This window comes from Hibiscus syriacus, unplaced genomic scaffold (assembly GCF_006381635.1).
Source record: "Hibiscus syriacus cultivar Baekdansim isolate YM2019G1 unplaced genomic scaffold, ASM638163v2 tig00110890_pilon, whole genome shotgun sequence".
Taxonomy (NCBI): Eukaryota; Viridiplantae; Streptophyta; class Magnoliopsida; order Malvales; family Malvaceae; genus Hibiscus; species Hibiscus syriacus.
In genome coordinates this window covers 11,434,719-11,449,313 of record NW_024062900.1, presented here as the reverse complement: position 1 = coordinate 11,449,313, position 14,595 = coordinate 11,434,719, and the positions used below count along the sequence as shown (strand labels likewise).

The 14,595-nt window shown below is 34.0% G+C and overlaps 1 protein-coding gene across 1 annotated transcript; it reads left to right on the top strand.

The window, feature by feature from the left end:
* Positions 1–12,378: 12,378 nt before the first annotated feature.
* Positions 12,379–13,963, top strand: LOC120144487 (palmitoyl-acyl carrier protein thioesterase, chloroplastic-like). The gene is made up of 4 exons (XM_039158527.1): positions 12,379–12,509; positions 12,838–13,009; positions 13,127–13,195; positions 13,620–13,963. The coding sequence occupies exons 1-4, from the start codon at positions 12,448–12,450 to the stop codon at positions 13,884–13,886; spliced, it is 570 nt and encodes a 189-aa protein (XP_039014458.1). The 5' UTR covers positions 12,379–12,447; the 3' UTR covers positions 13,887–13,963.
* Positions 13,964–14,595: the final 632 nt, after the last annotated feature.

Sequence of the window (14,595 nt, the reverse complement as noted above, 5' to 3'; positions counted from 1 at the left end):
TCAGATCAGTGAACATCAAAGAAACAAGAATGATTAAAAGTGTAATTAATTCTTTGATATCCAATGAACTCTTGTTTTATGATTTGTTTCAATTGTAAAATCTAGAAAGGGCCAATATTTTTTCAAAATTTGTGATTAAATATTTTTCAAAATTCTTTTAATTGATATTTTTAAAATTTTTGAAAATAAAAAAAGAAGAAAAAAACATTTTCAAACAAGATAATCTCTCTGGAGTAGGCCTTGGTAATTGACATGTGGCTCTCAGACACAAAGTTTAAACTTAGAATCAGTGTTGAAACAAGAAATTATGAATATTGGGGCATTTTTGGAGGCTCATATCATCAAAAAGTACAACATCGTTGAATTGAGCAGAAATCAATGAGTCAGAAAAATGTGAGAAGAATGAAAATGGTGAAGCAGAGACAATGGAACTTACTATATATGGTTGTGTTGTCTATTGTCACAACATACAATTGTATTATTCTGATAATTTCCTATGCATTAATGTTGGCAAGCCAAAACGTTCCACTTATATTCCTATTGAGATTTGTTCTTTGGTGTCTTTGCAACGCTATACAAAATCCCTGAACACCATGCAAAGAGCATCCCTGGTTGAAATAAATCTAGACAGAAGCCACACGAAATGATGAATAAGTTGCTAAATGTTTGAGGACAGCCAAACTTCTGGGAGCTCCGCAGTTTCTCCTTTGTGTTTTAACTAATGAGAAAATTATGATCTCTATGAGTTTTGTCGAGTTTGGCATACTCACTCAGTGTATGGCTCCAACCCTGGTCAATGATCAACACCTTAAAAATTTGCTTCTAAGAATCTATACAAAGCTTGGAGGACTAAATTCGATGTCAGCAATTGAGTTAAAATCCATTTGTTTATAAGGTTAAAACCATCATCCTTGGCATGGATGTGTATCATGGCTCTATGGGGCAGTATAATATTCCCATCAATCATTGTGATGGTTAACTCCAGGCAGTGGTCTTTGATTTCTTGATACAGGACGGCTATGCATGCACAATCTTCGAAGCTTGGAATGATAGATTCTCTTTTCCAAACCATTTGGCAGTGATGATGATGGTATCATGAGGGACGCTCCACTAGATTTCTATACAAGTTCAGGCAGAGAAAGCCAATTTTTTTATCAGGGGTAAAATTTACTGGGGCAAGAAGAAATTGTCACGAGTCCAGATTTGCCAGGATGCACGCTGGTGTAAAAAAAAAGAATGAAGACTGCCCATGCAATCATTCCCACCATTGATCAAGAAAACATACATCAACATAAACATGCACATCACATGAATTTGCATCTTTGCATCAAACATTCATCATCATGTGCAATAAAGACTTTGATTTTCCCTCTCATAAGGATACTTTTAAGAATTTCACTTGAAATCTTATCTTTATTAAAGACATTTTCCCTCTCATGAGGACAAATTTAAAACTTCATCAAATCAAACACATAAAATAAACTTCATATTGGAATCCATCATAACATCCAAGATAGTCATTCATAAATGCATTATTTTTATATTGATCTTTCAGGAAATCAAAGTATGGTGATGACCAAATGTCCTCAACATAAAGGAACAATTTTGACATCCTGAAGTCAACGATAAGATCTTATAGAGGAATTTCCTCAACATGAAGGAGTAGGCAGTCTATAATCCTTTGAGATCGTCTCCCTCAAAACAAATTTCATCTCACATAATATATTTTTCCTTTGAGATGCAAATTTTGAAATTGTTTCACTTGAAACAAAATTATTCTCACTTGAGATTGTTTCCTTTAAAAACAAATTTTGTCTCGCTTGAGACAGTTTTTCTTAAAAACAAATTTCGTCTCACTTGAGACAGTCTTCCTCAAGACACAAACATTAGAGATTGCTTTTCTTAAAAACAAATTTCATCTCACTTGAGAAAGTTTCCCTTGGAACACAAATTTCAAAGTTGTTTTACCTAAACCAAAATTAATCTCACTGGAGATTGTTTCTTTCAAAACAATTTCATCTCGTTATAGAAACTTTTTCCTCAAAACACAAAATTTGGAAATTGTTTCACTTGAAACAAAATTGATAAACCTTTGAGATTGTTTCTCCTGAAACAAGTTTTGTCTCGCTTGAGACAATTTCTCTTGAAACATAAAAACATTGAGACTGTTTCCCTTGAAACAGATTTTATCTCGCTTGAGACAGTTTCTCTTGAAACAAATTATCCCTAAAGATGGCCAGACGTCCTCATCATGTAGGAATAGTGTCATCCACCGATAATATCTCCTCATCACGTAGAAGCAGTGTTATCCTTAGATAGCCAGACTTCCTCATCGCGTAGGAACCGTGTTATATCCATTTATCCCTAAAGATGGCCAGACGTCCTCATCACATAGGAACAATGTCATCCACCGACCAGATCTCCTCATCACGTAGGAGCAGCATCACCCTTAGATAGCCAGAGTTCCTCATCATATAAGAACCATGTTATCTCTATTATCCCTAAAGATGACTAAATGTCCTCATCACATAGGAACCGTGTCATCCATCGACCAGATCTCCTCATCACGTAGGAGCCGTGTCACCCTTAGATAGATAGAATTCCTCATCGCGTAGGAACCATGTTATCTCCATTATCCCTAAATATGGCCAGCCATCCTCATCACGTAAGGATAGTGTTATCCACCGATCGATCTCCTCATCGCGTAGGAGCAGCGTCACCCTTAGATAGCCAAACTTTCTCATCACATAGGAACCGTGCTATCACCAAATTTACCTAAAAATGAACAAAACTCTTCATCACGGATGAGCATAGTCATCTTCAAAATCAAGTCTCAAAACAAAAGGGAGAACCAGACAAAAACTTGTTGTCTTTGCCTTATTCTTATTAACACAAGAATGTGCAAAAATGGGCAGCTGTAGACACCAGTTTTTGTCCGGGTTTTATTTTTATTAACTTGTTATTACATTTTTGCAGGCCTGAGTTACAACCAGTCCACTCAAAGGCCCAATTTAAAAAGACCCAGATTAAAAATACATAGGCCAAAACCGGAACTAACTGGAGCCCAAACCCGAAGCCCAATGATACAACCCGAAACCCAACCCGTCCAAGCCTAACCTGATAACCCAAAACCACTAGGGTTTCTTCTCTGCTCCAACGTCGCCTCCTACCTACAACTGTTGGATCTGGACCCATCTAATGGTATAGATCACTCAAGGATTAGGGTTTAACCCATCAGAGCTGATCAATCCCGTCGTCATCATTAACAGTGACAGAATCAATCCATTAGTAAAAAAACAAATCAATGTCAAACAACCCCATAAAAATAAAAACAAATCCATATAAGATCCTACACTATCAATCAAAGGAGGTAGAATAATGATATCCTATCTCATCAGACAACAAGCCATCACCAAGTCCACATGCAAGGATATTAAAGGGGCGACAGAACGAAAAGATTGGGGGAGTTTTTAAAAAGACAGAAAAAAACAAGAGAGAAAGAAAGCTTTCGAAAAAATGAAGCTTTCGGGAAAAAAAGAGAGAAAAAAAAGAAAAAAGAACAAGGGAAAGAGAGAAGAGAGGAGAACGACATCATAACTCGGTCGAAAGAACGTCGGAAAGCCCAAGGGTTGTCAGAGCTTTAAGTTTTTCGAGAGGTAAAGGCTTATATCTAGGGCTCTAGAGTGTTTTTTAGGTTGAATAGGGTTGGGTTTCGAGTTAAGGGGGTTGAGATGGATGTTCGGGTAAGTTTTGCTTCTTCCACCCACAGTGAACGATGTCGGCGAGCAGCGGCATCCTCCTACTGGCGAAGCCAGGTTAAGAGAGTTTGAGAAACTCTCCCTCTTGTCATTTTTGAAACCAAAAGAGAAATGAGGGAGATGAGATACAAAGCCTTGGGTTTAGGCTTAAATACCCACGGCAAAACGATATAGTTTTACAGTCCCATTACCGTGTTTTTCAAGTTTTGGGGTAAATAACCGTATAGGTCCCCTCCTTTTTGTAATATTATGATTCAACCATCAAATGAAAGTATTATATTCCTTTTCAGACATTTATTTTTCAGTACTTACATTTAGGTCCCCAGTTCTTATGGTGTATTACATTCGTTTATTTTTTAATCGGACCCTATGATTTATGCATCTTTTGTTTTGGTCACCATTTTAACAGGAATGTATTTAGGTATAATTATTAAGTGCCCTTTTATGTTTCTGGTTTAGGTTGTTTTAGTCGTTAACTGTATTTATGGATTATTTTCGTTCCTGGTACCCATATTCTTTACTATATTTGATTGTGGTTCTGGTTTGTTTATATTTGTTGTTCAACCCTTCAAATTTCTATTAGTACTATTTTGGTCCCTTAAATCATCAAATATGGTTATTTTTATTTTGATCTGTAATATTTTTTTATTTTGTTCTAGTCCTTCATGTCTATGTATAATTTTAGATAGACATTATTAACTCTATGTTTTGTAAATGTTTATTTTGTAGATTTCAACTTGTATTTGTTTTCAATTTTTTTCTTTATCTATTGATCTATTATTCGAATAGTTTCAAGAATGTTATTTGTAGAATGGGCGTCACTTGATCGAAGTGGTGTAATCCGATACGACGTTCGAACAAAATGTGAACTTGAAATAAATTGAGTTTTTTTTACTAATTAATTCACTTCTTATTTTAAGACAAATAAAGCAAAGCATATTTCTCTAAATAGCAATTTATTTTATGCAAATGTCAATTTTCAATTTATATTTGATTTGTGCTTTTCTCGAGGAGGGAATATTCTTTTTAGACAAAGAAATAGACGAGATAGCTTTCCTGATGGAGGATTGCTAATCTCGAGACTTCTTTTCAAATTAAAGAATTTTTCCTAATAAAAAATTCGAAACAAATTAATTAATGATCAATAAATGGATTATATTTTAACTTTAGGTTCGATTTATGATTTCCACCATTTACGACAATGTGTAAGCGATTAAGTACCAATTTTGGGTGTTGTGGGGGTGTTTATCCTTCTTCACGTGTAACCGACTCCCGGACCCGTTACGTCTAGTTTTTTGGTAAACGCATACCAACTTTTGTCTTAAAAAATGATTTTTCCCTCAAAATTGTTTTATTGGACGTTTTTAGGTATTCAACGTACCTAAACTAAATGTCGATGGCGACTCCTAATCAATTTAATTTCAAATCGCCAATTTTTCAAATAAAATTCATATTTTTTTAAACTTAATTGTTTTTTTAAAATAATGGTTATGACACCTGGATTTTTGTTTCTTTTCATTCATTGCACTCTATGAGGTAGAATTTTTTGGATCTCCTTTCATGGTATCAGAGTTAGTAATTTTGCTGGGTACCGATGGTTTAATTGACCTCTGCTTTGTCATGGAGAGTCCAATTGTTGCTGGTGGTTCAAGTCACTCAGAGATTCATTAGCGCTAGTATTCGAAGCAACAATTCGTCTTGATAATTTGCGACCACCCCTTGGATGAGTACCTAGATGAAGCAACATTGGTTTCAACGTTGAAGTTTACCATGAATGTTGCTGGTCACAAAATCATTAATCCAACCTATATGTGGTATACAAAGTTGCATACGAAAGTAAGATTTTATGATAAATTTATTTTCCACCAATCAATTTTATGATAAATTTATTTTCCACCAATCAGAGAGTGACATGTGTTACCTTCTTGTGGAGATGAAATTTTGAGAACTAGAATGAGGGCCAAGAAATTTGATCTTAGATTTCTTGGGTATTGAATCATTGAGCCAAAGTAATTATTTGGTTAAAAATTACTAAATTTAGTATATATACTATATACACTATAAAGTTAAACTCGTAACATTTTATATATTTTAACTTAAATTCACATATTAAATTAAATTTGTATTTTAACATTAAAAAATATTTTATTTTTATCTTAACTTATAAAATATATTTTATTGTTATCTTAACATAAAAAAATATTTTATTTTTATCTTAACTGCTAAATTTATATTTTATTCTTATCTTAACCCATTATATAAATTATGTTCTTAACTTAAATTATTAAATATATTTTATCCTTACCTTAAATGATTAAATATAATGTATTCTTATTTTAACTTAAAATATATATTTTATTCTTATCTTAATTTAAATATATATATATATATATATATATATATATATATATATATATTATTTTAAATTTAATTAAAAATTTATATTTTATTCTTATTTTAATTTTTATTTTAAAAATATTATTTCAACTATAAAAATATATTTTATTTTTATATTAACTAAATATTATATATATATATATATATATTATATTTTACCTTAATTTTAAAATATTATCAGAATAAAATATAAATATTTAAGATAAGAATAATATATATATATATATATATATATATTTCGACTAAATATTTTATTAAGTTAAGATAAAAATAAAATATATTTTTAAAGTTAAAATAATAATAAACTATATTTAATAAATTAAGATAATATTAAGATGTGAATTTAATTTTTTATGTGAGTTTAAGTTAAAATATATAAAATATTAAAAATTTAAGTTTACACCGAATTGTGACTTGGTTGAGCTTTTGTTTCATCACTAAAGGAACACAACTTTGAGTCTCTTTGCCTTCGATTCAACGCTCAAAATTTTATTCTCATGGTGACACATGTCACTCTTTAATTGGTAGGAAATAAATATATTAAATTAAAATAAATTAGGATAGTAACATGTTTTGTACACATGGTATCAGTTGATTTGAGGGTTAAATTTAGTTTAATTTATTATCATTAGGACTAAATTGATAAATATGTAAGTATAGTCACCAAATGTGCAATTATACTTAGTTTTTTAACTGTCATGACAGATTATCTGTTAAATGTTAACAAGTGACTTGAGTGAATGCATTTAAATAGTTGAGTGTCATGATTGAAAAAATATAAAAATAATGGTCAAAATAAATAGAGGCAATAGTTTGATGGTTAATGATATAGTTTATCCTTTTATTTTTAGGACTGCCCACACCGGTTCCCAGCGGTCCATCCGTGGCGGTATGTAAAGCAAGACAAATCCCTTGCATCCTGGCTTCTCTCAACCGTGCATCCAAATATTCTCTCACACCTCGTTAGAGCAAAGACATCAGTTGGAATATGGAGCATAATCTTAGGATACTTCTCATAGTTGACAATGACAAAAATGGTGCATTTGCATTGTGGATTACGGCCACTGAAGAAAGAAACAATGACAAAAATAAAAGAGATATATTATCTCTTAGCTATGTATGGAAATGTGATATCTAAAGTTGAACATGTAATGACGATGATGAATGGCCTGACCTCATATTATGATTCGTTTATAGTGGTGATCACTGCAAGTCGAGAGCCATACTCATTGAAAGGTGTTGCGTGCGGATGTTGAAGCTTGTCTTTATGATCATCTACGCCTTCCAGTAGGCATCGATGTGACACAACATATGATGCTTCATAGGGTGAATCCTATAACACTTGTGTAGAGCACTCATAAGCTATTATTGGTCGCCCAAGAGGATCTGGTTCTACACCATATCGATGGGCTAGATCCAAGGGAAGGCTTCCCAATGGTTGTCTACCAGTAAACCAGAACCGAAAAGAGGTTAACCAGGTTGATAAACCTTCAGGTGCCGTTGTGGCTTTGATATTATTCCGAATTTGGACTAGTAGCTGCATCGTGCTTTCTTTGATCATCTCTTGGTTCATATGTTGAGCTTTCTTTGATGCATCGGAGGATTCAATCGGTTATTCTTTTCTAGGTACAAAGCCTGGTCACAGCGACTCTCGTCCTTTTGCGCAGTCTTGCTCTCGCTCGTTAAGCGTCGATCTTAGAATTGGCTGAAGGATAGATGAAAGTTGGAGGGATGATATTTCATTACTATTGTGAGAGATAATCCATAAAATACGCTTGTATTAAGAGTTACAAAGTTCCGATGGCGAGTAATAAGGTTGTTGTGGTTTAGTGTTAGTTCCGAGTGCTGTTTAATTGTATGTTTTCTACATATAAAGTAGGTCCTGTAGACTTATTGTAGACAATGGTTTTCGTTCCTGATATTAATATTATTTTACTACTACTACTATTATTATTATTATTATTATTATTATTATTATTATTATTATTATTATTATTATTATTATTAAATAATCAAATTTTATTACAGGTCTAAATACAACAAGCCCAACAATCAACCCATCATAACCAAACCCGGTTAGGGTTTTTACCCTCAGCCGCCTCTATCCTCAACTGTTGGATCTGATCTGGATCCAACGGTCCAGATTGGACTAGATTTAGGATTTTACCCTAAAAAAATTTATTAGCCACGTCGTCGATCCATTTGGACCATCCACCTGCCGTGCGTGTGTTGCACGCGCCTGACTCCTCAGATTCCAACCACTACCGCTGTCGTTGTCGGACTACACCAGCCAAATCAAAGAATATTTGGGTGCATTTAATGCACCCATCCATCTCACCGGCCGCTCCTGGTGAGTCACAACCATCCCTAAGACGGTCACCGCCATAGACCGATGACTAAGAGGGAGCCACTCTTTCGAATGGTCCGAAAGGTGCACCATTAGTCCTATAAAAGAAACCCATAACCTGCAAGAAAAAAAAAGAGGGGGACCACAAATAGCCATTCAAAAGCAATAACAAAGAAAAACGAGAAGAGATCGAGAAGAAAAACTTACCTCACTGTCACCGAAGCCTTCAAGCATCATCGGTGAGTCTTCAGTTCGAAGGTAAAAACCTAGATCTATGACGTTTGGAAGGTTTTTAGGATAAGGGAAGGTTGGAATCGGGTTTAGGGTTGGAAAAAGGTTATTTAGAGGTGTTTTTTAGGTCGTCGGCCTCCGTTAACGGCGGCGGAGCACTCTAGCGTGCTGTGGTCGGAGAACGCCAACCTCTCTCCGACGAGGGGAAGTAGAGAGAAGCCAGAGCATTCTCTCTTTTAAGAGAGAGAATAAAAATTAAGAAATGTAGAGTTTAGGCCATTTTTAGGCCAGTTAAGGGTATTTATACCCTCTTCTATACAACGTCGTTATGGGGAGGGGTATATGTGTATTAAGTGCATGGGAAAACCCCGTCCCAGGTCCTTGTGCTTTGTAACTTTTCAGTTTGGTCACTGAAGTTAATTTTTATGTATTTTAATTTGGATTTCATATTTTGTTTTTCTATATTTTAGTCACTGACTATATTTATATATGTTTTGGGTAAAATATCCAATTTAGTCCTTAGATTTTAATAATTTTCATTTTGATCCTAAAATTGTTAAATTAAAATTCCAGTTCCTAGCTTGCGTGACTTTTATGTTTATGGCCATGAAGTTTGATTATTTTATAGTTTAATCTTAAATTAAATTTTTTAATTCTTAAATTTTTTTTTGATTTATTTACGTTTGAAGTGCTTAAAATATGAAATATTTGCATAGGGGACTTTAATCTCTTGTTGTTTTATAATTTAATCACTAAAGTTGTTATATTTATTATTTTAATCCTTTAATTATATATTTATAAATTTATTACTAGAACAAAAAATTTTCGTATATTATTTTATACGAGGATTTTAAAGAAACAACCCTTAACTAACAAGAAGTGTGTTTCTAAGGATCACTCAAGGATTAGGGTTTTCACCCTAATGATCTCAACTAGCCGCCGCTCAAGCCGAGCTTCACCCTCACCGCCGTCGCCATCAGAGCCGATCAATCCCGTCGGCATCATCAACAGTGACAGAATCAATCCATTAGTAAAAAAAACAAATCAATGTTAAACAACCTCATAAAAATGAAAATAAATCTAGATCAGATCATACTCTGTCAATCAGATATCAAACCATCACCAAGTCTACATGTAAGGAGATGAAAGGGGAGGCAGAACGAAAAGATTAGGGGAGTTTTTAAAAAGACTGAAAAAATGAGGGAGAAGAAAAAAAAAACAGAAAAGAAAAGGAAGCTTTAAAAAAAACAGAGAGAAAAATAAGAAAAAAGAACAAGGGAAAGAGAGAATAGAGGAGAACGACATCATACATCGATCGGAAGAATGTTGGAAAGCCCTAGGGTCGTTGGAGCTTTAAGTTTTTTGAGAGGTAAAGGCTTTGATCTAGGGTTCTAGAGTGTTTTTTAGGTTGAATAGGGTTGGGTTTCGAGTTAAGGGGGTTGAGCTTCTTCCGATCGCTGTGAATGGCACCAGCAAGCGACAGCTTTCTCCTGCCTGCAAAGGCAAGTTAAGAGAGTTTCAGAAACTCTCTCTCTTTCCCTTTCTCAAACCTAAAGAGAAATGAGGGAGATGAGATACAAAGCCTTGGGTTTAGGCTTAAATACCCAAGGCAAAACGGTATAGTTTTACACTCTCCATCACCGTGTTTTTCAAGTTTTGGGGTACATAGTCATTTAGGTCCCCTCCTTTTTGTAATCTTGTGATTCAGCCATCAAATGAAAGTATTATATTCCTTTTGAGGCATTTATTTTTCAATACTTATACTTAGGTCCCCAGTTCATATGTTGTATTACATTTGCTTATTTTTTAATCGGACCCTGTGATTTATGCATCTTTTGTTTTGGTCACTGTTTTAACAGAAATGCATTTAGGTATAATTATTAAGTGCCCTTTTATGTTTATGGTTTAGGTTATTTTAGTCCTTAAATGTATTTATGGATTATTTTCGTTTCTGGTACCCATATTATTTACTTTATTCGATTGTGGTTCTGGTTTGTTTATATTTGTTGTTCAACCCTTCAAATTTCTGTTAGTACTATTTTGGTCCCTTAAATCATCAAATATGGTTATTTTTGTTATTTGTATTTTGATCTAGCCCTTCATGTCTATGTATATTTTGTATATTGCAGCTCTATGTATTATTTTAGATAGACATTATTAACTTTATGTGTTGTAAATGTTTATTTTGTAGATTTCAAATTGTATTTGTTTTCTTTTCTGAACAAATTTCTAAGTTATTTTTCTGCTGAAATGTTGCGGACAAAGGAAACGAGAAGTTGTGGATGTCTTGTTTTATTGTTTTCTCGGAAGGTTTCGAATGATGGTGGCGGCCATAGGAGATCCAATCTTTTTCTCTCATTTTCTCGGAAACCAAATGCCCTTTAAGTTGTATTTTGTTGTAATTTTCTCATGAAATGGAGAAATTGCAAAGATTACTTGGAGAATGTTCCATTGTCTTGTAACTTGTGGCAAATTTGGTTGCTGTTCATCAATCATTTGTTTATTCCTTTTTTAAAAATCGGTTTTCCATTGTTTTAGAGTTTTAAAATCGTCTTCTTCTGAAAATAACTTTTTTTTTTTTTGAAAAAGGTGGAACCTGCTTTACCATTTCATAATAACGATTTTTTTTTTGGGAAAAGGTTGGACCTGCTTTCAAAATATTGAATATGCAATCTTCATTATAGTAAAAATCTGAACACTTTTGTGCCTATATTTATTGTTAGTGCGCCTTTTGGAAATGTTCTGATTCTTTAATATAAGTGATACAGTTGGTTCATGCACCAGCTGCTTGTCTAAAAAGCTTGCATTTTTGCAAAAGAAGGGATTTCAGCAGATAGAAGTTTCTTTTTAATTTATAAAATCATGGTTTCCACTGCTGCTACATCGTCATTTTTTCCAGTCACTTCTTCTCCGGACCCTTCTGAATCGAAAAACAAGAAGCATGGAAGGGGTTCTACTTGGTAAGATGTACTTTCTTGCACACGATTTGCTCTTATAGCAACAATTCATAATAATCCACTTTTGCTCTACCCGCATTGCGTATAGTTGTTTATAGCATCGTGATGCTATGCTGATACAAATTTTATATGGAGGATGAAGGGGAGTAAATTTGTTAATCAAATGATTAAGATTCATAATCACTTTGCTACTTTGTAGCTTAACTATCAGATTGATAAATTTTCCATCCTCGCTTCTTCCTATCCTTAATACCAAGCAGAGCCTAAGGCATCTGGCATGTGTTGTCGCTAACTAGTTTAGTTCTTGAATTTTGGCAATATATACATGGACTCTTGATGACTGATTTGTTCCATAAGACTATATTCAATAATGTGAATGTTAATGTTCTGCATTTCGTTAATTATCTGCGTTACATCTCACCTGTTCATGTTTTTCCCCTTAAAATGTGAATGTATGTTGTTTAAGCTAAAAGGTCATAGTATAAAGTTGAAGACAATTGAATCTAACCACCAACAATGAATAAGAGAAGGACGATAAACCCTAAACCCTATTTGAATCTAGCCACCAACAATGAATGAGAGATTGAATTTTGTTTTGGCATCGTTCTTTCTTATATATCACAAAAGTTATTAGTTATTGATGTATTATGAGTAGTTTGAAATTTGTATTAGTGAACATTGAACTTATTTATGTCTGTCATGTAGGGGTGATGTTGTTCAAGTAGACACTTGGGCCAGTGCATCTGGGAAGAATGGGATGCGAAGAGATTGGCTTGTCAGCAATAGCGAAACTGGTGAAATTTTAACAGAAGCCACGAGGTGGGGCATTCTTTATAATAGGACCACAAACTTTTACATTTTTTTGTGTCGTAATCTGTTGTTTTGTGCCACAAATTTGCTCTTCTCACAAGAAAAATGTAGGAATAGCAAAAATATGAAATAACTGAACTGTAAAATATTTCAAAATTTGTTTTGCTAGCATTTAATGTGTTTTCAATCGATACATGAGTTGATATTTTGGTTTCCCTGGACACATTGAACTACCATCTCCCCCATATGTATTTTTGGTTTGGTTGCACATTCTTCAATGGTGTTTCTTGAGTGACTAATCTGGGTCCCCTCTGTTTTGGTTTTGGTGAATGTGCAGTGTGTGGGTGATGATGAATAAACTGACTAGAAGGTTATCTAAAATTCCAGAAGAGGTTCGTAGAGAAATAGAACCTTTGTTTATGAATTCTGATCCCGTTCTGGCTGAGGACAGCCAGAAACTAGTAAAACTAGATGACAGATCGGCTGAATATGTGTGCAAAGGTTTAACTGTAAGTCCCTGCTGCTCCCATCTCTCTTCTTCTGTATAATTATGGCGTTCGGCACTTACAGTTATCTTTCTCTGTTCATTTGTTGCTTTCACAATACGCTTTATTTCTCGTTTGCAGCCTAAATGGAGTGACTTGGATGTCAACCAGCATGTGAATAATGTGAAGTACATTGGCTGGATCCTTGAGGTAGACTCCCTCCAGTTACATTTTAAGGATTTTCTTTTGAACCTGCGCTCTCTTATGTCTTCCCATCTGGTGATAACAGTTGAACCAAAATCATAACAATTTAGTACCTCTGATGCTGAGCTGGAACTTGCTTCTGCCTAGAAAGTTCGAAACAGGCTAGACTTAACTATTTTACCTTGACTTCTGGTTTATTCAGGAAAGAGCAGAAATTCGTGCCTTAAAAGAAAAAGAAAAAAATAACTGCTTTACCATAGCATTTCTGAGAAGTGATTAACGTTGCAGTTACTGATAAAAACAAATTATGTGCTGATGACTTTGCTTGGCTAGTATGAAATTGCATTTTGTGTTCTTCAAATCTGCATGAATTAAGCCATTTATATGTTTGGTGTTTACATTCATTTTAACCGGAAGTTAATACTTGCAGAGTGCACCATTGCCAATCTTGGAGAGTCGCGAGCTTTGCGCCATCACTCTCCAGTATAGGAGGGAGTGTGGGAGGGACAGCGTGCTGCACTCGCTAACTGCTGTCCCTGATTCCGATGTGGAGAACACCAGAAATTCTGGTGAAATTAACTGCCAGCACTTGCTCCGAGAGGACGGGGCTGAGATTGTGAGAGGGAGGACCCGATGGAGGCCTAAGTATGCCAAAAGTCTCGGTAATGTGGATCAAATTTCTGCAGAAAGAGCATAGAAATCCAAGACTCTGAATCATGGCCGGAGAGTGAAGAGGCAGCAGTAATCTATGTATGTTTTTGGGATTTATACATATATTATGGGCTCTTTCCACGAAGGTGGTTCAGCTTTTGGGAATCAATAGCCATGCAAGATGGATCCCTATATTATGTTCTTTTAACCAGTTAGAGTCTGGCTAGTTTAGGATAAATTTTTCTTATTTGGCAGGATCTGTATATTATTTTTGTCCTTTTTTTAACTTAAATCTGCTTATATTTTTTGCTTATTTTTTGAATTGTTTATTTTGCATTTTTTTGGCAAATTATTTTGCTTACCAGTGTCAAGATTTCATTAATATTATGCCTTCCTTAGCCAATATCACATTTCTATGTAACATGACATTTTTGACAATTTTATTTCATTTTTAATGACTTTGTTTGGACTTATTTAAACCAAAATGAAATAATAATAATGATAACTAACTAATCAAATTTTCCAATAATCTGATATATTCTCTAAAGGGAGCTATTTAGACTATTTTTTTAACTCTTAGATCAAAACTTAGAAAGTTATTTTATTTCCTTTTATATCATTTCTCCTCCGCGACAAAACTTTGAAATCAAAGCATCAATGTTTGTTGGTAAAATAGATTACTGCAAAACGAGGCATTAGCACTGACATGAAAGATATATATTGAAATATATAAATAAAGAATCAATTAACTGTGT

Coding starts and splice junctions, on each gene's coding strand:
- LOC120144487 (XM_039158527.1), top strand. CDS start 12,448: ATGCGAAGAGATTGGCTTGTCAGCAATAGCGAAACTGGTGAAATTTTA. Junction 12,510..12,837: donor ATTTTAACAGAAGCCACGAG/GTGGGGCATTCT, acceptor GTGAATGTGCAG/TGTGTGGGTGATGATGAATA. Junction 13,010..13,126: donor ATGTGTGCAAAGGTTTAACT/GTAAGTCCCTGC, acceptor TCTCGTTTGCAG/CCTAAATGGAGTGACTTGGA.